Source organism: Rhinatrema bivittatum, chromosome 13 (genome assembly GCF_901001135.1).
Source record: "Rhinatrema bivittatum chromosome 13, aRhiBiv1.1, whole genome shotgun sequence".
NCBI classification, from domain to species: Eukaryota; Metazoa; Chordata; class Amphibia; order Gymnophiona; family Rhinatrematidae; genus Rhinatrema; species Rhinatrema bivittatum.
This window is the reverse complement of record NC_042627.1, coordinates 44,164,985-44,192,687: the sequence shown is the minus strand read 5'-3', so window position 1 is coordinate 44,192,687 and position 27,703 is coordinate 44,164,985. Positions and strand designations below refer to the sequence as shown.

Here is a 27,703-nt window from a genome sequence, read left to right as displayed (position 1 = left end):
TAATGGCGCCCAGCAGGGGCCATGGAGGAAAGGCATATAGCAGGATCCCCTGAGGCCATGGCTGTACCAGGGCATTGATCCCCCGGGATAGAGGATCCCGCCTGCGGCAGAAATATCTGGGTACTTGAGCGTTGGACCTGTCCGCTAGTAGGTCCATGCCCGGCGTCCCCCACTGATCCACAATCATCTGGAAAGCTGTGGGCAACAGCTGCCATTCCCCTGGATTTAGGCTTTCTCTGCTGAGGAAGTCTGCCGTGGTGTTGCCCTTCCAGGCGATGTGGACGGCGGAGATGTCCTGGAGATTTGCTTCCGCCCAAGTCATCAGGGGGGCTATTTCTAGGGATACCTGTTGGCTTCTGGTTCCACCCTGTCGGTTGATGTATGCCACCGTGGTGGCGTTGTCAGACATCACTCTGACCGCTCTGTTTCGAAGTCTGTGGGCAAATCACAGGCACGCTAGCCTGACTGCCCGTGCCTCTAGTCTGTTGATGTTCCACCCCGACTCTTCTCTGTTCCACAGCCCTTGGGCGGTGAGTTCTTCACAGTGTGCTCCCCATCCGTTCAGGCTGGCATCTGTAGTGAGCAGGGTCCAGGTTGGGGAGGACATTCTTGACTCCCGGCTCATGTGGCCGGGCTGCAACCACCACCGTATCTGATTCCGCACTCTGGCTGGTAGAGGTAGGTGTACTGTGTAGTTCTGTGATCGTGGGCTCTGCCGAGATAGGAGGGCGCGTTGTAATGGTCTCATATGAGCCCGCGCCCATGGTATCACCTCCAGCGTGGATGCCATAAGGCCAAGGACCTGTAGGTAATCCCAAGCTGTGGGCCGGGTGGCGCTCAGCAGGGCCTGCAGATGATTCCGGAGCTTTGCTCTCCTCTTGGCGGTCAGACTGACCTTGTCTTCCTGGGTGTTGAATCAGACTCCTAGGTATACCAGCGACTGAGAAGGCTGTAGGGAACTCTTGTTCAAGTTTGCTACCCATCCTAGGCTTTCCAGAAGAGATATAACTCTGTTGGTTGCCTGGTGGCTCTCCTCCAGGGACTTTGCCCTGATCAGCCAATCGTCCAGGTAGGGATGGACGAGGATTCCTTCCTTCCTGAGTGACGCCGCCACTACTACTATGACCTTGGTAAAGGTCCGCGGCGCGGTGGCTAACCCAAAGGGTAAAGCTCGGAACTGGAAGTGTTGGTTCAGGACTTTGAAGCGTAAATAGCGCTGGTGATCCCGATGGATTGGGATATGCAAGTAGGCTTCCGACAGATCTAGGGATGTGAGAAACTCCCCTGGCTGTACTGCATTCTTGACAGACCGCAGGGTTTCCATGCGAAAGCTGGGGACCCGTAGGTGCCGGTTGACTGACTTGAGGGCCAGGACGAGCCTGAAAGTGCCCTCCTTCTTGGGTACTATGAAATAAATGGAATAATGCCCAGAATTTTCCTCCCATGCAGGCACTGGGATTATGGCTTTTAGGGATAGGAGCCTCCACAAGGTAACTTCTAGTGCTGCCCTCTTGAGGGGTGAACAAGGAGATTCCACAAACTTGTCCGGCGAGAGCTGAAGATCCTCGCCTCGGATGATGGCGAGGACCCACTGGTCCGAGGTAATCTCGACCCACCTGCGGTAGAAGAAGGTTAGCCTGCCCCCTATGGCTGCTACCCCCGGATGGGTCGGCTGATTGTCATTGTGGGGTGCGGCTGGGACCAGAGCCCGAGCCAGTTCTCCTCTTGTTGTGCTTAGTCCGAAAGGACTGGTTCCTGGCCTGAGAACGAGGTGCTTGGTAGCGAGCCCTGTAAGGGTTGAAGCGCTGAGAGTTTCTACCTCTGGTCTAGGAAAAGGGCGCTGGGCCCTCCTGGACCTGTCTTCCGGTAGACGGAGTAATGGAGAGGCGCCCCATTTATTAGCCAATTTCTCGAGGTCGTTGCCGATCAAGAGGGATCCCTTAAAGGGCATTCTCGTGAGGCGAGTCTTGGAGGAGTCGTCGGCCGACCAATTACGTAGCCAGAGGGTAGGATTTCTTCTAAGAATTTAGTCGTTATAATTTGGAAAAACGCTCAGCGAGCGTAAGGTAGCTCCAAACTGCTTTGGAGACGGAAATTACTGAATTGCTGCACTTCCTGCGGGGATATATGTACCCGTGCTGACGTCAGATCCGTCTCCAACTGCTAGCACGAGCACACTATACCCACTTGTTTTGAGTCCATCTGCTACACGCTAGGAAATTACAATTTTGTTTTTTTAATTCTTTATTTATAATTTCTCAAATATAATTACATATTATTTAAACAGAAATAACATGGTGAGGTTAAAGTAACATCTTTACAAATGTGTCATAGCTAAATACACTTTCATACACCCCTATCCATTTTTTTTTTTTTAACAATCAACATGGAGGGGGTTTTATGATTACATGAATAGGGAGAAAAACAGGAAATTCTTAAGTAATTAAACTATGCACTGGCTGTCACTACGCCAAAATTAATTTAAATTGGACACTGGGGAAGATGTTGACACTCTGGTACTTTCAAGAAAATATTTTAACTGATCTGGATCAAAAAATAGAAATAAATCATCCTGTCTCTTTATCATACATTTACATGGGAATTTAAGAACAAATGTATATCCAAACAAAAAGACCTCTTGTCGATAAGACAGAAAGGCCTTCCTCCTTAACTGAGTAGAAATAGCCAGATCAGGAAAAATATTTACTGCTTTTTCAAGAAATACAACAGGATATTTATTAAAATATCTTTTCATGATTAGGTTAATGTCTGGTAAAGAATAAAAGGTAGTTAATAAGGTTCCCCAACTAATAATGTTCACTGAGGAATCTTCCAAAAAACTTCGAAAGATTACCCTGAAACATCTCCATTCTTTCAGTATTTCGAGATTGGGGAAGAAAAAAAGCAGGTATTTATGGTTGGTGACTGATCCATTACAAACCCTAATTTTTCCACAATAAATTTTTTTAATGTAATAATTGGATCTTCACCAAGCATACTAGGAAAATTCAGAAATCTCAGATTATAACGCTTAGAATTATTCTCTAACATTTCTATTCGCCTAGACATACATTCTTTATCTTTAACTATTGCAGTTTTGAATTCCAAATTTTTCTTTTCCTGTATTTCTAAATACTTAATCTTGTCATTTGTGTCTTTAATTTGCTTTTGTGTCAAATTCCTGTTGACTTTTTCCAGAAATCAAATTACTTTCCTTTCCAAAGTTTTTATAAATACTGTCATGTCTGCCATCATATCCCACAATGTGTCCATAGTCACTAACGCAGGTCGAGTAGGGATATCTATCGACTCACAGTTGTGGAGAGACTTTTTCCACTTGCATTCCTGCTTGTGTACCTCCATTAATATTCAAGGAGGTAACTAGAGCAGTTTCAATATCATGGCTCTGAATGTGGGATTGAGAACTTCCAGCATTAGGCTTAGGATCTGCAACAATATTTAAAACACTCAGAGGAACCTTCTTTCCCTCTCTGAGAAGGTGGAAACCCTGTGTTAGGACTTAAAGACACTTCCTCCACAGGCACAGGAGATCCTCCCTGATCTCGTGGCACATCAGATTCCTCAGCTTCTTTATTTACTGGCATAGGAGTGATCATAAAGTTTGTAATTTCTTGCTGTATGGGCAATGGAAGTGAGAGGGATAGATTCTCACTCTTCCCTTCCTCTTAGGAGGCATATTGCCTATTCCACATATAGCAGAGACCACAGACTTATCTCTCGCAGCTAGGGCCTTTATAAAAAAAAACGATGACCCCGAGAAGGAATTTAGGGAGAAACTTACTTGGGTCCTTGTTGTTTGGGGCCAACTCTGGCAAAGCCTGCTGTACCGCGCGCCCCTTAAGCGCGCGCGGCTTCAGCGGTGCGCCGGCTCTGCTGCGCGCCGCAAGCTGGCCGCTGTTATGGCCACTTCCGGCCCCGCCTCCGTTCCTCCCTCCGGCGGCAAAGTCTCCTCAGCTGTGTCGGGGCAGCAGCTCCTTCCCCCGCTCACCAGCAAGATGCTCCGGGACTTCTCCCTGGGTTCCCTTCTCGCCCTCGGGGAACAGAGTGCCGGCTGGCCCCATCCAAAAATGGGGGTTTAGAAATCAAAGTGCTGGTCAACTCCTAACTGCGTGTATGACCACATTTACAATTTCTAACTACTCCCTACAATGCATTATGCTAAAAAAACAAAAAAAAACAAAACCCCCAAATCCACACACAAAACACAGTAATCTTACTCTTATTCTTTTCACCATGAAGCTGATATTACGAATTCCTTGGAAATCTGTTGATTGGTAAATTGTGTCGATTGCTTTAACATGACTGGATATCTATGAAAAAAAAATAAGGATATTTAGGGCCTGATTTACTATGCTTTCATCACCAGAGAGAACATGGGAGACTAGCCTTAGTGATGAGGGGGCTCTTACAGTGTTTTCATTTTTACATGTATAAACTGCAGAGGCTGCATTTAAAGCAGTAATACTAGTAAAATACATTAGAGATGTGCATTCATTTTCAACGAAATAGACAATGGCAATGAAATTATCTATTTCATCTTATTCCAGGAGCACCACAAAACGAAAAAAAAAATCACGAAATGCCAGAAAAATTAGTATTTCATGTTAGTGCACACTAAGTCCTGTTAGGAATATTATAGTTAGTGCGCACTAACTGGATCGTCTTCGAACCTCCGACTTTCGTTCTAACTAGTTTGCCTAATTTCAGAATTAGTGCAGGCTAACTGTCCTTCCCCAGTACCAAGGTTGAAGACCAACCCGGCATCCTCGGCACAGAGAAGATAGACCATTGTTGTTCTCCAGTGCCCCTATCCATTGGTAAGTTTGACAGAAAGCAGAGTTGCTTACCTGTAACAAGTGTTCTCACAGGACAGCAGGATGTTAGTCCTCACATATGGGTGACATCATCAGGATGGAGTCCCATCATGGAACACTTTTGTCAAAGTTTCCAGAACTTTGACTGGCACCTACTGGGCATGTTCAGCATAGCACCAACCCTGCAGCCAGCAGGGGTCCCCCTTCAGTCTCGTCTTATAGTAAAAATTACATGCGAAAAATAAAATAATAAATCGTAACCGAACCCAACTTCACAGGGTGGCGGGCAGGTTTCGTGAGGACTAACATCCTGCTGTCCTGTGGTAACACCTGTTACAGGTAAGTAACTCTGCTTTCTCACAGGACAAGCAGGATGGTAGCCCTCACATATGGATGAGTACTGAGCTGAGGATGCCCGAGCAATGCACCAAATGTACCCAAAGATGTGCAACAGGCACAAAAACTAGAGTGGAATTTGGTAGAGTGCATCCTGAACCCTACTGGGTTGGCACCTCAGTTCGCAAATAAGTTGTGTAGCAGAGACTAGCCGAAGATGGAATCTTGTCTGCCAGCCTTGTCTAAACAATAATGGGTTGCGAAGGTGTGGAGAGAGCTCCAGGTAGCAGCCTTACAGATGTCAGCAAGTGGCACAGAGAGTAGGTGCGCTACTGATGTTGCCATGGCCCTGACAGAGCGTGCTTTAACACGGTCTTGAAGCAGAATGCCTGCCTGTTGGTAACAAAAGGAAATACAGGAAATACAGGAGGAGAGAGTCTGCTTACCCACTGGTTTGCCCAATCTGATGGGATCAAAGGAAACAATTGAGTGCATTTCCTGTGGGCAGCTGTACGGTCTAGATAAAATGCTAGAGCACATTTACAGTCAAGGGTATGCAGAGCCCGTTCTCCTAGGTTTGAGTGAGGCCTGGGAAAGAAAGTGGGTAGTATAATGGACTGATTGATATGAAACTCCGATACTACCTTAGGCAAAAACTTAGGGTAGTACTCCGCACTCACCCTATCATGCAGAAGTTTAGTGTAAGGCGGGTAGGTGACTAAGGCCTGTAACTCACTAACTCTGCGAGCAGATGTGATTGCCAAGAGAAAAATCACCTTCCAGGTGAGATGGCGGAGATCACAGGATTGGAGAGGCTCAAATGGTGGTTTCATGAGCCGCCCCAAAACCAAGTTGAGGTCCCAGGAAGGGGCCGGAGGGTGCAGTGGAGGTTTAAGGTGGAGCAAGCCCTTCAAAAAGCGTGTTACAAGGGGTTGTACTGAAATAGGTACATCCGACACCTTTATGGAAGGCGGCTACCACACTGACATGTTCCCTTATAGAAGTTTGGAGACCTAACTGACAGATGCCAGAGATAGTCCAAAAACTTCGGTGTGGAACAAGTGAAGGGATCGATGGACATGGAAGTACACCATACTGTAAACCTGTTCCATTTGTAACGATAAAACTGCCTTGTGGAAGGCTTTCGTGAAGCTACTAGGACACGGGAAATCGTTTCTGAAAAGTTAAGAGGTTGACATATTAACCTTTCAACATCCAGGCAGTCAGGGAGAGGACCTGGAGGTTGGGATGACGAAGGTAGCCGTTGTTCTGAGTGATCAGAAGTGGGTCCTTCCCCAGAGGAATGTGCCGGTGTACTGATAGGTCATGGAGAACTGGAAACCAGACCTGGTGTGACCAATGACAGGCTATGAGAATCATTACTCCCTTGTCCCTTCGCAACTTCATGAGGGTCTTCGATACGAGTGGAAGTGGAGGGTATGCATAAAGGAGACCGCTGGCCCATGAGAGGGAGAAAGTGTCTCTTTATTTATTTATTTATTTTTAGATTTTTATATACCGGTGTTCCTATATGAAATAAAGATCACATCGGTTTACATTGAAACAGAACATGAAAATTGCCAAAAGGCATTACATAGAACAAGGTTATGAAACTTGGAACAGTGTACATAAGTTCAAAATTTAACAATAACGTTGTAACATTGATGACCAAAAGATAAAGGAGAAAAAAAAAAAAAAAAAAAGACTTAAACAATTAAGTTGACAGGTCTTATTGAGCATAAAAATTATAACGTATAAGTGAGAAAGTCTCAAATGTCCTGTAGCAAGAGATTAGATACCGAAGTAGGTAGTGGTATGGAAAATGGGGGTTTGTGAAGAAGATATGTTCTTGCTGGTTGGAGGGGAAAAAATGATGATCATGGTCCTGGAAAAGCTTGGCTAAAGAGCCAGGTTTTAAGGTTTTTTTTTGAATGAAGAGTGGCAGAACTGAAGCCGAATGTCTGGTGGGAGCGCATTCCATTGAATGGGGCCTGCTGTAGATATGGCACGTTTATGATGCGAGGATTTTGTTGAAGGTACATAGAGTGTGCCTTTATATGCTCCTCTGATGGGTCTAGAGGAGGAGTGAGGGCGTAGTTGGTTACATAATTGAAGAGGAGAGATATTGTGAATGGATTTGTCAATGTCTCTTGGTTGAAGATGTTCATTTATGTAGATGACATATAAATATTAATCCCAATACACAACTCGCTGAAAGAAACCTACAATAAAACAGCCAATTGCCTAAACAGAATAAAGCAAATACTAACCAACATGAAACATCCTTAACTTTGAAAAAACTGAAATAATCATACCGGACGGAAAGAACAACACTTCTCAATTACCACCACTCAACCTAATGAACCAAACAGTGACCATCTCGCCAGTCAATCATGCCCGCAATCTTAGAGTCATAATTGACAAGGAACTTTCCTTCAAAAACCACATCACAACAAAAATCAAAGACTGATATCATAAACTCCTAACACTGTCAATTAAAACCATTCCTATCCCCCAACGACTTCAGATCAGTCCTACAACTGCTCATCTTCTCCAACCTGGATTACTGTAACTCCCTCCTATTCAATTTACCTCTGAACACCATCAGACCACTCCAAATCCTACAAAACGCAGCAGCAAGAATACTCACTGGATCTAAAAAACATGATCACCTTACCCCTACACTTATTTCACTTCACTGGCTCCCAATAAAATTTAGGATAGAATACAAAATACTATCCATACTACATAAAATATATGAAAACAACAAACTGGTTAAGCTCATCCATAAAAATGCATAATCCAAACAGAAACCTCAGATCAGCAAATAAAGGTTTATTAAAGATTCCACCTGCTCGTTTGAAACAACTCACAACTCAAAAAAGAGCAATTTCTTTAGGAACCCTAAACTCTGGAACACCCTCCCAATCGAACTCAGAACACAAGAAAATCTAAAAACTTTTAGAAGGAGCTAAAAACATGGATGTTTACGAAAGCATATCAACTCACCCAATGAATCTAAAGTTTATAAAATGACTCAAGATTATACAATGTTATATTTCTATGTTAGCAACCTTATGAACCTTTTTGAAACCCTGTTATTCTTCGATACTTTGTAAACCGTTGTAATGGCGAAACCGAACGACGGTATATAAAACACGACAAATAAATAAATGTTGGCTGCGAGTGAGAGCGCAGAAGTTTCCTACTTTGTGGTTATGAATAGACGCAAAGAGGTCTATGTGAGGGTAACCCCAACGTTGGAATATTAAGTCCGCTACAGTGGGGTTGAGGGACCACTCATGCGGTTGAAAAGTGTGACTCAGTTTGTCTGCCACCACATTGTCCACTCCTGGCAAGTAGGTGGCCCTGAGGTACATCGAGTGGGAAAGGGCTTCCGCCCATATCTGTGCAGCGTCCTGACACAGGATGTAGGATGTAGGAGCCTGTTCCCCCTTGCTTGTTGATGTACCACATGGCCACCTGGTTGTCTGTTTGAATCAGGATGACCTGGTTGGAAAGGTGATCCTGAAAAGCCCTGAGAGCATATCTGATTGCACGAAGCTCCAGGAAATTTGGTGTTTGGCTTCCTCTGGAGACCAAATGCCCTGAGTTTGCAGGTTTGCAACATGTGCACCCCAGCCAAGGTTGGAGGCATCTGTTCAAGTTATTTGAGGTTCTGGAGCATGGAATGGAAGGCCTTGAAGCAGATTGGATTGGTTTATCCACCAAGCCAGCGATAAGCAGAGCTGGTTGGTGATGTGGACAATGGTGGACATTGGCTGAGAAGACTGAATCCACTGTGATTTTAGAGTCCACTGCATTACTCTCATGGCCAGGCGGGCCATGGGAGTGACATGCACCGAGGAGGCCATATGACCCAGTAAGATCAGAAAGTGATGTGCAGTTGAGTGTTGAGATTGCAGACGATGGGCCAGAGAGGTGAGAGTGAAAGCTCAATCCTGAGGTAGGAAGGCTTTCGCTTTTAAAGTGTCCAAGTCGGCTCCTATGAACGATAGGGTTTGAGAGGGAACTAGCCTGGATTTTGGATAGTTTGAGAAACCCTAGGGAGATCAGGGTATGGCACGTGAGATGTAGAGACATCAGTGCAGTTTGAGTAGGAGCCCTGATCAACCAATTGTCGAGGTGGGGTAGACGTGGACACTGACTGAGAAAGGCAACTACCACTACGAGGTACTTGGTGAAGACTCGTGGGACAGATGCTAGGCCAAATGGTAACACTCGATATTGGAAGTGTTTTGGGCCTAGTAGGAACCGCAGGAATCTGCGATGTGATGGAGTAATGGAAATGTGTGTAGGTGTCCTGGAGGTCTAGAGAGCAGAGCCAGTCTTCCCGTTGGAGAAGGGGAAGAAGAGAACCCAAGGTCACCATCTTGAACTTTTATCTTTGAAGGTATTTGTTTAAGGTGCGAAGGTCCAATATTGGGCGAACACCACCTGACTTTTTTTGTATCAGGAAATACCAGGAATAGAAACCCTGCCCCTGTTGGGAGAGGGGCACTGGTTCTATTGCTCGGGACTGGAGGAAGGAGACGACCTTCTCTAGGAGCAATGAGTGGTCGGATGTTCCCCACATCAGCCGAGGTGGAGAATCCGGTGGAAGAGAGAGAAAGTTGAGGTGGTAACCTTGGGTTATTACAGCAAGTACCCACTGATCTGTGGTGATTGTGTGCCATGGTTTGGAGAAGTGGCACAACCGGCCTCCGACGGGAATAGTCTGAAGTGGAGGCTGGGTACTGCTCTCTAGGAAGGAGTCAAAAGCCAGACGCTGGACCTGGCTGGGAGGCTGGCTGTGACTTCTGTACTTGAGGTTGCTTGGATTGGCCTTTTTCGTAAGGCTTAGAAGCTTGAGCCCTGGACGCCGGGAGATAGAATCTCCTTTGCTGGTAGAATGGTCTCTTGGAGTCTCTTCTAAAAGAGCGTTTGGAAGAGGAAGAGAGATCAGAAGGCAGTAAGAAGAGTTGGCGCAGAGTCTCTTGGTGGTCCTTGAGTTGTGCCACTGCTTCTTGAATCTTTTCTCCGAAAAGATTATCCCCAGCACAGGGCAAGTCAGTTAACCTGTCCTGTACTTCTGGTCTGAGGTTTGAAGACTTTAGCCAGGCCCATCTCCTTGCACTAATCCCTGCTGCTGAAACTCTGGAGGCAGTGTCGAAGATGTCATATGCCGAACGTACTTCATGTTTGGCAGCATCTAGACCCTTTTGTGCTAGGGCATGAATCTTCGTAAACAGGGCCCTATTGTACTGGGTCATGTATAATTGATAGGAAGCAATGCGAGAGATGAGCGTTGACCCATGAAATACTCGTCTTCCAAATGCATCCAGACGTTTCTGTTCCTTTCCTAGGGGAATGGAAGAGTGGGGTGTGGAGTGCCGTGCACTCTTCTGGGCTGACTCCACTACTACTGAATGATGATCTAGTTGAGCTCTCTGGAAGCCAGGGGCAGGCTGAATTAGATAGGTGGCATCTGCCTTATGGTTAACAGGTGCCACAAAGCCAGGGTGCTCCCAATTTCTCTTTAAAAGGACCAAAAGGATGTCATGAATAGGGATAGACATGATTTCCTTAGGAGCATCGAGAAACTGGAGAAGTTGTAACATCTGATACCTAGAATCCACTTCGGTCTGAAGCTGGAATGGAACTGTTTCAGACATTTCTTTACAAAGTTAATAAAGGACAAGTCCTCTGGAGGAGAACGCTTCCTTTCATCAGGAGGAGAGGGCTGTGAAGGCAGATAGTCTGAATCCTGGGATGAATCATCGGTCCAGGGATTTATGGCTCATCACCAGCTCCCATATGTTCATCAGAAGGGAGTAACTGTGTTATTCCGGAAGGTCCGGGCCTAGGCATCGATGACTTTGGAAGTGAGACTGAAGGCATCGATGGAATCTGTGACATCAATGGATGTGTCGGTGGTAACACTCCGGAGGGCGGAATGGAGATCTGTGATTCTTCTTCTTCTTCCGATGACAAGGGTATCTGCGAGGAAGGAATCAGGGCCATCGGTTCTCTCGGATGCACCGGTGGAAGGGCACCGATTAACTTGTCCATTTTTACCAATAGCGGTGCAAGCGCCATGGGTATCAGATCGGTGGCTGGCTCAGGAACAGGCACCGATGGAGGTTTGAACCCCTGGAGTGCTTTTCCGATGGCCTCTTGGATCATCCGATCCAATTCCTCGCGGAAACCTGGGGCATGGATACCCAGCTCTGGAGTAGGAGGCAGCACTGGCATAGCCGGAGGATCCACCGGTGAAGGTGGAATCGCGGATCCCGGCACCTGTCCAGGTGGGGGAATGCCTTGGTGACCCAGAGACAGAAGAGGATGGGGCCTTTTCTGTTTGGGACTTAACGGTGGCTCAGACGATGTCAATGCTGAGGGCTTGCCTGTATCGGTGGCCTGATCGTTACGGTGGCGGTGTTTTTCTCGATGTTCCCTTCAGTCTTTCTCCTGAGGGGGATCGACACCAGCAGAGTTGTCGATACCGGTCGGGCAGCAGCAGTTTCCCCGGTGCTGGCGCATAGACTGTACTGGTTCAGACAACAAAGCTATCGATGGCATCGGGGATTTTAGCCAAAAGAGAAGTCCCACCTTCTTCAGCCTAGCCTTGCAACCCTTTGGTGTCATTTGGGCACATTTGGTGCAAGTAAGAACATCATGATCGGACCCCCAAATACATCACACAGACCGTGTGAGGGTCAGTGATAGACATCGTTCGAGTGCAGTCACGGCACCAACGGAAACCAGACGCCATGGCCTCGACAAAATTTAGCCGTGGTGCGGTCGATGGCCGCAAGAGAAAAACTCGACGGGAATCGACCGCAAGCAGGTAAAAAACTTACCATTCAACCGCGGAGCAAAGATATCGATAAGGGGACCCCTGTGAGTTAAAATTTTTTTGAATTTTTTTTTTAAGAAGTTCTGTGAGGAAAAATTCCTATCAGGAATCTCTGAAGAGCTCCTTAACCCGCGTGGCTACTGCTGCGCGGAAAAAAGAAGACTGAAGAGGGACCCTGCATGAACAGGTGGTATAAGGCATGCTGAACATGCTCAGTGTGCCTAGTCAAAGTTCTAGAAGCTTTGACATAAGTTTTCCCTTTCGGGCTCCATCTGAAGTCACCCATGTGTGAGTTTGCCCTCGGAGAAATAAACTGCCCAAACCTACTAAAAAAGGTTTAATATGCTCAGCAATACTGAAAGCTACAATTTTTCCAAGGATTTTTGTCACACTTAACCTAAAATATTATAAATCCTAGATAGTCTTACAGTCCACTTTTAACATCACACATTACATTATCTAGAACAAACAGTTCAAGCAATACATTAATCCAGGAATCCATCACAGAAATTTCATAGGTAAGTGTGGCACTTTGTCTCTATGGCTGTCTCCTGAAATTTAACTTAAAGTGCTCTCATACTGAACACCACCAAGCTAATGAAAGAGAGCAGTTTTAAGATATTAAGCGATGGGACATTGCAGGCAGAACTCATTAGGTGACTGTGTACTCAGAGGTAAAATAAGAATTCTTCTTACAGTCTTCCCACCCCAGTGAAACATGTCACAAGAACCAATGAGGATTGGGCTTGACATGAAGGCAGGGCAGAGGAAGATTGCAGAGAACAAGGAGGAATGTGATTGCATATATTGCCTTTCATTGAAAATTTAGGCCAAGTGATTTACAAGTCATGAAGCAACAGCCAGTCAAATTACCGTGGACAGCTGCAGCCATTAGGCATGCACTGCAAAGAACAGTTAATCAATTTGCTCAGATATATACAGTGCATCAGTGGTGGTAATGAGATTTAAATTCAAAGCTTTAGGTTTAACAGTTCTATGCCCAATTACCAATCTACAATGACTACCTGGTAGGTACCACGCAGACACGAAAATCCCCACATGCAAGTCTTTTGCAAATTAATGATATCAGAGCCTTCAGAAAAAAAGTATAAGAGCAAGAATCACAAACTCCAAACAGTAAGCTATGTTTAGTTACTGTACCTGTGCAATTACAGCTTCTCTTGTTCCATAACGCTTATAGAAGAGATGATCCGTTTGAATGTAAAGCTGACAAGTGTTTTTTTCAGCTTGAGCTGCCCGTTTATTTCTTAAAATCAGTGGACCATTAGCATCATGCTCTTCAGGTGTTTTCTAAATATAATGGAATATCATACTATAGGTTTCTAAATAAAAAATGAAGTCAATAGTCAAAGCACATTCAGCTTAGATGGATACTTATGAGCTAAGTAGCAGCTGCTAAATATGTGCCCATGTTCTGCAGCTGCCGCTCATATGCCTAAAATGTACACACACAAAAGTGGGCGTGCATTGGGTGGAGCAAATTAGACATAACTCCTAGACCTAACTACCGATATTTGGAGTCAGATGTGTATAAGTGCATGTCTAAGTTTAGATGCCCCATAGAGCAGGACTAACTTAGCTGGGTAGACTTACCTAACGAAATGCACACTTATAAGCGTATACATCGTAACTTAGTCAGATAAGTTATATCTGGCTAAGTTAATTTAAAAGATCAGCTTTGAATAATGACCTTGAATGTATTTAAAAACAAATAAACTTCCTCCTCAGGTTAACACTGTGCATATCAAATATGGTAATAATATGTATTCTCCCTTTATTTTGTAAGTGTATCCCATAGGCTGCTCCTCTGTAGTAGAGATACACAACCCTGGTCCTTTAGGATCTCAAACAGGTCTGCTTTTCCAGGAAATCAAGCTGCATAAATTAAATTTGCCTCTGTCCAAATGTGTGCATATATACTTGAACAATATTCATTGAGAATATCCTATAAAACAGGACTCTGCAGCCCTCAAGAACTATGGTTATGCCCCACTGCTCTATAATTTTAGAAAGTGAAAATTTTATTAATCTTAATTAACTTTTATAATTACTTCATTACTGCACTACTTCTATTTTGGTGCAAGTCACAATGCATGCTTGCCTTTCTGCTTACACAGGTGTCTGGTCATAAACTGATATAGATAGCCTTCTTAAAAGATAGATAATATGTCTCAATGAGATCTTCTAAGAATAAAATTAACCAGACTGCAATGTGCTATCCATATAGGGATATAGCACATGTGATGTTTTAACATAATATAACATGTATTCAATTGACAGCAAAACAATTTGAATGCAGCTTCCTAAGCACTGGAGAACTAAACGTTGCACAAAGTAGTGAGACTGATAGGGGTGGGGACGAAAGAGATTGTGATCCCTTTAAGGTGTATACCACTGAGGTCACATACCCTGGGGCTAACACACTATTCTTCCTCTGGCAACATAAAAATACCACAGATACAAGAGAACCATGTGGGCAAGAGAGAAAGACCACAGGTTAGGGGGAGGGAGAAGGCTGTACCAGAGGAAGAGTTTAAAAAAAAAAAAGGCATAGGGAATGGGGGAAAAATCAGGGATGGAAAGGAGGTACAAATCAATTGGAATGGGTATGGAATACCAGTCAGAGAGACCGGGTGGGGGGACACACAAGCAATATCAGATAAACAAAGGAAGAGTGGGATCTGGGGGTGTCTGATCTTTAGGTGGCCCAAACTGGTGGACAAAGCAACATCAAAAGCCAGAAAGATGCTTGCTGCATAAGGAGAGGAATGGAATGCAGAAAAGGGAGGTGATATTGTCCCTGTATAGGTCCCTGGAGACCTTACTTGGAATACTGTGTACAGTTCTAGAGGCTGCACCTTGAATAGGATATAAACCGGTTGGAGTCAGTCCAAAGGGTGGCTACTAAAATGGTCAGTGGTCTTCGTTCTAAAGCATATGGGGATAGACAAAGATCTAAACATGTACACTCTAGAGGAAAGGTGAGATAGGGGAGATACGATAGAAACATTCAAAATGTCTCAAAGGTTTCCATGCACAGCTGTGCCTTTTTTCAACAGAAAGGAGCTTGTAAAACTAGGTATCATGGGATGAGGGGGAAAAAAAAAAGTAGACTCAGGAGTAATTTTAGGAAATATTTCTTTAGAGAGGGTGATGGATGCATGGAACAGCCTCCCAGTGGAGATGGTAGAAACAAAAACAGTACCTGAATTCAAGAAAGCATGGGATAAACACAGGGATCTCTAAGGAAGTGATGGGAATTATAAACAATTAGGTAGATGGACAGACTAGATGGGTCACATGGTCCTTTTCTGTCAGCATGTTTTTATAAGGCAGGACGAGGGAAGGGTGAGAAACAGAAAAGAGACAGGTTGTAGTATATAAAGTGGGTCTGCTCTGAAAACAAAATTGCTTACCTTGTAATAGGTGTTATCCCAGGACAGCAGGATGTAGTCCTCACATATGGATGACGTCACTGACGGAGCCCTAAAGCGGGAAAGCTTTCCGTCAAAGTTTCTAGAAACATTTTACTGGCCCTTGTGAGGGCACTGAGCATGCCATGACATTCTCTGCCACAGGTGTCTCTCTTCAGTCTCGTATGTAGCAAATGCATTAGCAAAAATAAAATAATAAAAAGGTATGAGGCCCAACTCCACGGGGAGATTCTGTGAAGACTACATCCTGCTGTCCTGGGATAACACCTATTACAAGGTATGCTGTCCTGGGATAACACCTATTACAAGGTAAGCAATTTTGCTTTATCCCAGGACAAGCAGGATGCTAGTCCTCACATATGGGTGATTAGCAAGTTAGAGGCTGAGTCATTTTGTATTGAGGCAACAGTGAAGTATTGTTGTTGAAATGAGTCAGCTGAAGATCATAGTAGGTTGTAGAAGGAGTTGGGATTAGACTGGGAACAAGTTCTTTAGGACAGATTGTCCATAGGATGAATCTAGTCTTCCTTGCTTGTCCAAACAGTAATGAGCAGCAAAGGTATGCTTTACATATGTCAAGTATTGGCACTGAACGAGTGTGCTACTGAAGTTGACATTGCTCTTACTGAGTGTGCTTTTACTCGCCCTTGGAGAGGAAGGCCTGCTTGTTCATAACAAAATTGTATGCAATCTGCTAGCCAGTTGGATAGAGTATGTTTTCCCACTGGTTTACCTGGTTTGTTTGGGTCATAGGAAACAAAGAGCTGATTGGATTTCCTGTGGGCTGCAGTGCGGTTTAGATAAAAGGATAAAGCACGCTTACAGTCCAAGGTATGCAAGGCCCTTTCTCCTTGATGAGAGTAAGGTCTTGGAAAGAATGTGGGTAAAACTATAGATTGGTTTAAGTGGAATTCTGTGACTATCTTGGGGAAGAATTTAGGATGAGTACGGAGAACCACTCTGTCATGTAAGAACTTAGTGTAAGTTTCATATGTGACATGTGCTTGCAACTCACTAACCCTTCTAGCTGATGTAATGGCTATGAGGAAAATAGTCTTCCATGTAAGAAATTTCAGCTTACTGGAATGTATGGGTTCAAAAGGAGAACGCATAAGTCTTGATAAAACCAAATTGAGATCCCATTGTGTGGCTGGATGTCTAATTGGTGGTTTGAGGTGAGTTAAACCTCTCAAACCTGCTGACAAGAGGTTGTGTAGAGATAGGTGCATCTGCTACCTAATTATGGTAAGAGATTGCACTTAAATGTACTCTTACAGATGAAGTCTGGAGACCAGATTCTGAAAGATGGTACAAGTAGTCTAGTAAAGAATTTGTAGGGCAAGTGAAAGGATTGATGATGTTTTGCTTGCACCACAAAGTGAACCTTTTCCATTTGGAAGCATAGTTCTTCCGTGTGGAAGGTTTACGTGAAGCTATAAGCACTTGAGATATATTGGATGAAAGATTGAGTGGTTGTAAGATCAAGCTTTCAACATCCATGCTGTCAGGGATAGGGATTGGAGGTTGGGATGGCGCAACCAACCCTGATCTTGAGTTATGAGAGTGGGAGCTACTCCCAGACGAATTGGATCCCTGACTGAGAGGTCTAGGAGTGTGGGAAACCATACTTGTCTAGGCCAATATGGGGCTATGAGTATCATGGTCCCCTTGTCCTGTTGCAGCTTCACTAGAGTTTTGGTTATGAGCGGTATTGGAGGATACGTGTAGAGTAGGCCTGAGTTCCAAGGGCGAGCAAATGCGTCCTTGGCTGGCCTGTTAAAGTTGTATAGGAAACAGTAATTGTCCACTTTGTGATTCAGATGTGATGCAAAGAGGTCTACTGTTGGCTGTCCCCAACGTTGAAATATCTTGGTCACTACTCAGGGATCCAGAGACCATTCATGTGGATGGAATTGACGACTGAGTCTGTCCGCCACTACATTGTGAATGCCTGCCAGATAAGTGGCCTTGAGAAACATGGAGTTGTTCAGGGCCCAACCCCATATCTGAGCTGCTTCTTGACAAAGGAGGTAAGAGCCTGTACCTCCTTGTTTGTTTATGTACCACATGGCTACTGTGTTGTTCGTTTGGATCAGAACAGTCTTGTGTGTAAGGCAGTTCTTGAAGGCATGTAGAGCATAGCATATAGCTCGAAACTCCAAGAAATTGATTTGAAAAGTTGCTTCGAGCTTTGTCCAAGTTCCTTGTGTTTGGAGATTGTCTATATGAGCTCCCCAACCCAAGGTGGATGCATCTGTAGTTACAGTTACTTGTGGAACTGGTTGTTGAAAAGGTAGGCCCTTGCGCAAATTGTCCTTGTTCATCCACCATAGTAGAGAAGAACATAGTTGGTGGGTTACTTGAATTTGAGTATGCAGTGGTTGAATGGCTTGGATCCATTGTGATCTTAAAGTCCATTGTGTTATTCTCATGGCTAGACGTGCCATGGGTGTAACGTGAACTGTAGAGGCCATGTGGCCTAGTAAAGTTAGAAACTGGTGAGCTGTTGCTTGTGTTTGTGAACCTAGCCACGTTGCTAGCAGTGAGATTGTTTCTGCATGATCTTCTGGTAGAAAAGCTCTTGCAAGGTTGGTGTTCAAATCTGCTCCTATGAATTGAAGCAGTTGTAATGGTATGAGATGGGATTTTTGATAATTGATCAGGAAACCCACTGAATGTAGTGTTGCAACTGTTTGATTGAGAGAATCGAGAGCTCCTTGTAGAGACTGACTTCTGATGAGCCAGTCGTCTAGGTATGGGAAGACATGAGCACCTTGTTTGCGTAGATGTGCTGCTATGACTGCTAGACATTTTGTGAACACTCTGGGAGCAGAGACAAGTCCGAAAGGGAGTACTCTGTATTGGAAGTGTTGATGACCCACTATGAAGCACAGGTACTTGCGATGAGGAGGGTATATTGGGATGTGAGTATAAGCATCCTGAAGATCCAGAGAACAAAGCCAATCTCCTTGTTGAAGAAGAGGAAGCATGGTGCCTAGGGAAACCATCCTGAATTTTTCTCTCTTTAGAAATTTGTTGAGATTTCTTAGGTCTAGGATGGGCCTTAGGCCTCCTGTTTTCTTTGGAATGAGAAAGTAACGGGAGTAGAATCCTCTTCCCTTCTGAGATTGGGGCACTAACTGTATTGCCCTGATTTTCAGAAGGGTGGATAATTCTGCTTGTAGAGGAATTAGTTGAGACTTGTTGTGGGAAGGCTCTTGGTGGAAATTCTGGTGAAATTGACAGGAAATTTAGTTTGTATCCTTGAGCAACTATAGAGAGCACCCATTGGTCTGTTATTGTTTTCCAGTGAGCGTAAAAATGGGATACTCTTACACCCACTGGAAGTTGTGTGTGAGGGTTTAAAGGAGTGGCTTGTTCTCTGGGCACTATCTCAAAACCCAGTCACAGGGCCTGTCTGAGGTGGAGGTTGAGTACGGGGTGCCCTTGGTTGTCTAGGTTGGGCACGTTGCTGTTGAGGCCTAGTGGATCTACCCTTAGATGTTTGGGAGTAGTATCTGCGTGGCCTATAGTAAGGCCTCCTTGTTTCTCTGCGGGGAAGTCGACGAGGAGGCTGTGTGGAAGGATCCTGAGGTATTTGGGACAATTGACGTAAAGTCTCTGTGTGATCCTTCAGTGGTTGGACTGCCTCGAACTTTTTCCCCAAATAGGTTATCTCCCTTGCATGGAAGATCAACAAGTTTTTCTTGGACCTCAGGCCTGAGGTCAGAGGCCTTGAGCCATGCATATCTGCGTGCAGCGATGCCCACAGCTGCAGTCCTGGAGGCAGTATCGAAACTGATGTAGGCCGCTCTTACTTCATGTTTACCTGCTTCCAGGCCTTTATGTATAATGGCTTGTGCAGGTTCTTGAAGCTGTTCAGGTAAAGATTTTGTAAATTCCTCCATCTGCTTCCATAAATTTCTCTGATACTGTGTCATGTACAGTTGGTATGCAGAGATTCTGGAATTTAGCTTTGAGGATTGATAGATCTTTCTTCCCAAAGAATCAAGGAAGCGATGATCCTTGCCAGGTGGGGTGGAGGAATGAGGGCGGATCCTTTTTGACTTTTTCTGGGCAGATTCAACTACCACAGATTGTGTGGTAGTTGTGCCTTTTGGTACCCTGGAGCTGATTGTACCAAGTAAGATGAATCCACCCTTTTGTTTACAGATGACACTGTGGATGGATGCTCCCAGATACGGTGTTGCAGGTCTAAGAGCACCTCGTGTATTGGGATGGCCAAAACTTGTTTGGGTGGATCCACAAACTGCAGGACTTCTAAAGTGTGTTGTCTTGAGTCTTGTTCTGCTTCCAATTTAAAAGGAATGGTGTCTGCCATATCTTGGATGAAATTGGAGAAAGACAGGTCTTCAGGTGGGGACTTTTCTGGGTTCTGGAGGTGAGGGATCCGACATGAAGTCCTAAGAAGAGGATTCTGTATCTTGGCTATCCCAGGAATCCTCTTCTTCCTGTCTGTGAGTGTGTTTTGTTGTGGATCTCTGTGGAAAATGTAGTCCTGATGGACCTGGTAATGGGTCATCAATAGGAGCAGATGGAAAAATATGCTCCTCAGGCTTTTTAGGTAAAGTGTCTATGACATCTTGGTAACTTTGAAGCAGACGCTGAAAGGATGGTAGGTCATGAACCTCAGTGTCTATCTGTGTTTGCCTCGATGGAATTGAAATTCGTCTCGATGTCAACGTCAAGAGTGGCCTTGTCGTTGGCAACAGCATAGGCATCGACACGGGAGTAGTCTATGGCAGTTGTGCATATATGGACGTCGACGTGGTTATTATTCTTGGTGTCGACGTCGATTGCTCTAGTGTTCTCGGCGTCACTGTGGACACCGGCATCGGTGGTCCCACCGGCATCGGCAAGGTTGCCGGCATCGATGCTGGAAGCATCAGCATCGACGAGCCCATCGGAATTAGCTGTTCCCTCAAAGCCTGTGATATCGCTTGTCTGATATCAGACAATTCCGGTGTTACAACTGATGGTACCAGAGCAGTTGTAAGCGGTGGCAAAGGCTAAGGCGTTGGATCCGCTGCAGGGCCCTGCAGGGGATCAGGTGTCCAGATCGGAGGATGAGGCCCAGACCCCGAGGTTTCCTCCGAACGTGGCCACTTTGCCCTAGATGGATCCTGGGACGCGGATTCAGTCAATGACCTTCGATGTCGATGCCTATGTTTCGACTTTTGCGGGTCAACGGATTTAGTCGATGTGGACGAGGACGATGAGTGATCCCCCGCCGGTCCCGGGGTGGATTTTTTAAGCAGCAAGCGCTTTGTCGCTCCAGCCGGAGACGATTTTGATGACGTTGAAGGCGATGGTATTAACTGAAGATGGAACGAATGTTCCATCTTTTCCAGTCGAGACTTTCTTGTTTTCGGCGTCATCTCGTCACATTGCGGGCAATTTTTTACGTCGTGATTTTCTCCAAGACATATCACGCACTCTAGATGCGGATCGGTAAGCAACATCTTACGGGCACATACCGGGCATTTTTTAAAACCGGTAGCCATATTGCGATCGAAGGCCGTCGAGGCAAAAATGGGAATTTGTGAGGAAAAAATGTTCTCCTAAGGAGAATAAAATGAGACCGAGGTACTCACCAGCCGGTGAAGAAAAACCCCTTGAGAGAATTGTGATAGAGAATATCTGAGAATATATGACTTTTAAGTCACCAAAGTATTGAGAAGTTCTCAATGGCTCCTACACCGCGATGCGAACTGCAGCGCGGAAAGACGAAGACTGAAGAGAGACACCTGTGGCAGAGAATATCATGGCATGCTGGGCATGCTCAGTGCCCTCACAGGGCCAGTTAAAAGTTTCTAGAAACTTTGACAGAAAGCTTTCCCGCTTTAGGGCTCAGTCAGTGACGTCACCCATATGTGAGGACTAGCATCCTGCTTGTCCTGGGATAATGAACAATCAGGTGAATGAAAAGTAAGAATAGATAGAAGCCAAAACAAAAAATATAATTATCCAGGACATGAAAATTTGAAAAATTTGATTTTGAAAGGAAAATATTCAGCTATTGCAGTGGTTCCCAACCCTGTTCTGGGGACCCGCCCCCCCCGGCCAGTCAGGTTTCAGGATATTCACAATGAATATGCATGAGAGAAAATTTACATGCCATATTCATTGTGGATATCCTGAAAAACCGACTGGCTGGGGGGTCCCCAGGACAGGGTTGGGAACTACTGAGCTACCAAACAGAAGATAATTCAGATTACATAAAACAAGGCTAGGTGAAATTTTATTATCTTGAATAAGGTGTGCACTGGGACAGCAAGCAAATATTTGAAAAGTTTACACACAAATCGTTTGGCATACTTACTGTAAGGGGAGGGAATATTACCAAGAATCTAGGTAGAAAATGTTTCTATTTCTCCCAACTGGATAGAGTAGTATCTCTGAATTGTGAATGTCACTCCAAAGTTATACTTGGCATTTCCTACATATGAATTTGTACCTTTATTTTTCAATTCATTATCCCCTAGTTTTCTATTCTTTTGTATGCTTTCCACCTCAAATGGCATGCTCAGGTGACAGCAAAAGCAAACTGAAAAAAATAGAGTAACAGCACACACAGCCTAAAGGTGAATATGCAAAGCTTCCTTTAACCCTTTAGAAAGCATTGCATCAATTTGAGCTACTGCCTCCTAGTCCCTCCTGGTGCAGCCTTCGGGCGAAACATGGGTCCGTGTCAGGGGACTTACTGTTATATTTACTTTTCAATCCTGAAGCTCTTGAATAAAAATATTTACACTTTGAAATACACCTTTTTAATGACTACCGTGGACACCATTACCTTCTTGCACACTTTTTTTGCATATTCGCCTTTGATACTCAGGCGACATGTTTTTGCCAGCCGGGAGGGCTGAATAGGAACATCCTTAGAGATCTACCCCCAGCACATTCAGCACTCAGGGATCACTGCAGTAGTAACAGCAAGATCAGCTGTGCAAACTCAACATTGGTTAGGGAATTGAACTTGAGTCTCCTGTCCTTAAGTATATAGTGCTGTGCTCTCAGCCAAATGATCAGCCCAATATCAAGATCTTAGGTTCCATAAGTATGGCTTGAACAGACATCATGCTAGAGGAAGTGTAGAAAGCATACATATTTTTGATTAAAAAGGAGAATTGATTTACTGTATGGTACAATTTATATTTATAGTCCATACCTGTGCCACTGGCTGTTCTACAGCAGACTTCTGATACTTCTTCATCCTTTCAAATACTGAGTGATCTGCACAGCCACCCTGTGGCCCATATTTATGAGGATACTCTGAAATGTGAAGATCAATCAAGTTAGACTGTCACAATTTCTATTAATGTACAAAATGTGAAGCTACCACATTGAGTAATTCTACAGGTATCATGATTTCTATGCAGTTCAGTTCAGGAATATTTTTATCAGCTAGTGAAATGTAATTGAGGAGGCTGGCTAGCTAGTTTTAGAAGATCTTGTCAATACATCAAGTCTTTCTTCTATTAGAATCCATACATCACTTCATCTTCAATGCCAGAGCTCTGTTCTCTTACGTTTCAGCCCTCACTAAACCGTCCACACCCCTCATTCCTGACGACCAAGCCACAAGTAAAGCCAATGAATTGGCTGACTTCTTTAAGAATAAAATTTCCACACATATCGCGCCTCTCACAGCGCCCATTACTCCACCCTCCCCCACACTCGCCATTGGTCATCAACGTAACTCATCTCTAGTCTCCTTCGAATCTACGTCTTCTCTAGAAATAGAAAACATCCTTAAGAAAATCAAACCTTCTTCACACCCATCAGACCACATACTGTCCAACTTGCTCTGTACCATTCCAAATATCATTGCCAAGCCATTAGCAGACATCATAAACTGTTCCCTAACTCAAGGTCTTGTCCCAGATGTCCCAGACCAGCTCAAGCTTGCAATGCTCAAACCTCTTTTTAAAAAACCCAACCTTTCACCATCAGACCCAGCTAATTTCCGACCTATAGCAAACTTGCTGTTGATCGCCAAACTCATGGAAAACGTCGTTAACAACAACCCCCTTCCTCCCACCCACCCCTCTCTTCCCTCCCCTTCCTCCCCTCCTCCCAACCCTCCCTTCTCTCCTTAATCCTAAATTATTTTTATCAACAAGTTCATTTATGTACATATGTTATATACTATAATCTATTGTTCCATGTATTTCTGTTATAATTCTGTTATAATTGTTACCATGTTATAATGTAAAATAGGGCCGATCTAGCCCTATTCTTTTAGTTATCTGGAAACCGATGTGATCTCGATTGAATGTCGGTATATAAAATAAATAAATAAATAAATAAATACTCTGAATACCTAGAAGAAAACGAGATTCTCACCCCAACTCAATTTGACTTCCGCAAAGCACTAAACACAGAATCATTACTATCCACCCTCTCAGACACCATCCTCCTAAACCTAGAAAAAGGTCACCATACCTACTAGCTCTTCTGGATCTGTCTGCTGCATTTGACACCATGAACCATAAGATCTTATTACAACGACTTGCAGACATTGGCATCAAAGGATCTGCATTCAACTGGTTCAAATCCTTCCTTGAAAACAGGTTTTACAAGGTAAGGATCAACAATAAAGAATCACACCCAGTCAGTTCCAACATGGGAGTCCCCCAAGGATCATCTCTTTCACCCACGCTATTTAACATCTACCTCCTACCGCTCTGCCAGTTACTCACTAACCTTAAGTTAACGCACTTCCTATATGTGGATGACATCCAGATCCTCATCCCTATCACAGAGTCTCTTCACAAAACCTGGTCCTTTGGAACAGCTGCCTGCTAGCAATCAGACTTCTCACCAGCCTCAACCTTGTCCTCAATACCAACAAGACAGAGATCCTTCTAATAGCACAGGACAACATTCTCCTCAACTCCTCCCAACTCGCCAAAACATCAATCATTCATCACATGTGAGAGATCTGGGTGTTCTACTCGACAACCAACTTAACCTGAAAAAATTCGTAAACACCACCACACCAAAGAATGCTTCTTCAAATTACAGGTACTAAAAAAACTAAAACCACTCCTACACCTCCGAGACTTCCGCTTGGTACTACAATCTATCATCCTATCCAAAGTGGATTACTGCAACTCCCTCCTTCTGGGTCTACCCGCCAACACAATCAAACCACTACAGATGGTCCAGAACGCTTTGGCCAGGATCCTCACAAACGCCAACAAAAGGAAACACATCATGCCCATCCTGCAGAACCTTCACTGGTTACCAATCAAATTCAGGATTCTCTTTAAAGCCCTTATGATGATCCACAAAGGCCTTGCACGATATCTCCCCCCTCAAACATTCCAACTATGGCCGCACATTTCAAACAGACCCATCAGAAGAGCATACAAGGATACGCTGTATACTCCACCGGCTAAAACCTCTTTAAGGAAGTGCGCCCTCTCCACAGCGGGTCCTCCCCTTTGGAACTCACTCCCACCGGACCTCCGCCAAGAACCCTGCCCTCTGGTTTTCAAAAAAACTGAAAACATGGCTCTTCAGCCAGGCCTTTGCTGAGAGATAGCCTTCGCATTTAGGCTTCCCAGGTTTATGTCCAACCATAAACCCTCCCATCTACACCGTCACTCCATACAGCCCCAGATCTAACTACTCTAGGAGACAAAATCCACATTAATCCCGTAACCTAACCACGGACCTTCGCACAGCTACAAGTCCCTTAGTCCCTCTATGAATCCTTCTAAGTTAAATATCTCAATGCATGGTGGTTTTCATCCCTTGTAACCTGCCCGCAGACTACGTTAGCCTTTTCCAGTCATCCATCGGTTCCGCCACCACCCAGATCCATGCTATCCAGTTACGCCACCTCTCCCACTATGTTACTTTCTCCTAAAGACGATTTAGAAGTTTATCAGGCTTAGCCCTTTGTTTCTATTTTATTTTATTTTTATTAACTTTGTTATATTATTATTGTAACCCATTTTTACTATCATTTTATTTACTATCTTTTTTTATATGGTTATTTTATTATATCATAATGTATTGCTAATGTTCCACATGTTTATTGTTTCCGCATGTTCATTGTACCACTTGTTTCGCTGTATCCACCCCTCAGCGACAGTTCAGTTTCATGTAAACCGGTGCGATATGTATCCTATACAGGAACATCAGTATATAAAAGTTAAAAATAAATATAGAATCCCGCTTTCCTTGCATTCCTTCTAAAAAATTAGCCCATTTTTCTTACCTTAATTCATGTCCAAGAAAAAAAAAAAAAAAAAAAAAAGACACCCCAACATTTACCAACCATAAGGGGCCTATGATGCCATCACCTTAATTATAGCTTGTTACAATTATATTTCACCCTGTTATCAATAGTTTGTTTTACAAATCAGATCTAGTTTAAATTAGTTTATGAGCAATGCCTTGAGGTTGTTTAAAACAATTTTGACTGCTGAAATTCAGAGCTACTGTTGAGTATCAGCAAATAGGTCTTAACGGGTGCTTATAATCTCTCCTGTGAATGTGAATATAATATAATCTGTCTTAGAAAGGCTTAATGAAACATTCCAAGAACTCCAATATCACATCAAAAAAGCTCTTTAAAGCATGCTAGTAGTTTATAAATACAAAAACATGACAATTATATTACTGCATATTATTCTAGTGTGCTATAACCAAGGGCTGTGGAATATAGCAAGATGAAAATGCTTTATTAATCCAATATATAAGATGATTGTTTTAAGCTCACAAATTTCATTAAAAAATGAAAATGAAAAATATCCCAAGAAATTGAAGTTACATTAAAAGAAAAACTGCACAATTTAAGACTGACAGGCTAAACATTTCTTTTGTCATTTCCTTTGATCTGCAAATAAAAACATATCCTAAATTGTTTCTTTTTACACTTTTATGTCTAGGATTAGCTGGTAGGCTGCAGTTGCAAGTGAGATTTGCTACTATTTACTAAATTCAGCTGTACTGAACTAGATTAAGTTACTGCTGTGTCTAATTTAAACACATGAGCAGTAGCAAGTTGGCTGGAACAGAACAAACTAAATCCAGAAAAATCAGTTTTGGCTGAATGAAAGAAAAAGGCAGCTCAGTGACCCCATGTATTAGGAGTATTAACCTGCAACCAAGTATAATTTTTCAGAAGCATGGGTGTTCAAATTGGACCACGACTTAACAATGGTGCAGCAAGTTTCATCTGGCGTACATGGAACTTTTCCCAGTTTCCACCTGATACATAATATCCATCTGTTTCTGACAAGAAAGGATATGGACACTAATTCATGCATTCATAACCATTACAGTGGACTATTGCAACATCTTGTATCAAGGCCTACCTACTGCAGCTACTGAAGAACACAACAGCACACTTGTTGCTAGAAAGAAGGCGACTAACTATATCCCTCCTTTATTATAAGTACTCCACTGATTGCCTATAGAATTTAGGATTAAAAATCCAAAAAGCATCATTTAAGTCACCCTATAGCGGTTATTGAAAGTCTACACTCCATGAACATTTTTTCACATTTTGCTGCATTTAAATTATGTTTTTTCCACTCAACACATTTCACACTTTTCAGGGCCAAAAATGCATTACTGGGGAACAAAGCATATATGTATCCAATAATTCAACACATAAAAATGAAATCCAACAACTGGATAAGTCTCCAACTCCAAGGTCAATACTTGATGGAAACACCTTAGACAGCAAATACAACAGCGAATCTATTGGGATGAGTCTCCAACTGCACATCTAGATCTGCCATATTAGACCATTCTAATTTACAAAACTGGTCAAGTTCTGTCAGGTTCCTTGGGGAGAGATAATGGACAATGATCTTCAAGTAATGCCACAGATATTTGATGGAGTGAAGTTAAGGTTCTGATTTTCTTTAAAACTGCCATATTTATCGTTTATTCAGCAATATTGTCATTTTGTATTTCTAATTATATAAGCCATATTGGGCATATCTTTGTACCTGTTTTCATGGTATATAAGCAATAAATGAAATGAATGAAATGGATTGGATCACTTCAGGACATTTACCTTTATGTTCTTTACGTATGCTTCAGGTCATTCTCATGCTGAAAAGTGAACTTATTTACTTAAATTTATTTATATACTGCCTTTTGGTCTTAATGCCTATCAAAGCAGTGAGTGATCAGTAAAAATAATATGTACAATTGTATAAAATTAC

The 27,703-nt window shown here is 43.6% G+C and overlaps 1 protein-coding gene across 4 annotated transcripts in view; it reads right to left on the bottom strand.

Annotated features, from left to right (window-relative positions):
- The window catches only part of ADAM10 (ADAM metallopeptidase domain 10), a 482,781-nt gene that overhangs the window by 124,740 nt on the left and 330,338 nt on the right, over positions 1 to 27,703 (bottom strand). For all 4 annotated transcript variants that reach the window (XM_029574420.1, XM_029574421.1, XM_029574419.1 and 1 more), the window contains exons 5-7: positions 22,678 to 22,781; positions 13,192 to 13,341; positions 4,239 to 4,331 (exon numbers count right to left, since the gene is read on the bottom strand). In XM_029574420.1, the coding sequence (XP_029430280.1) occupies positions 4,239 to 4,331; positions 13,192 to 13,341; positions 22,678 to 22,781 (347 nt within the window). The remainder of the gene's footprint in view (positions 1 to 4,238; positions 4,332 to 13,191; positions 13,342 to 22,677; positions 22,782 to 27,703) is intronic.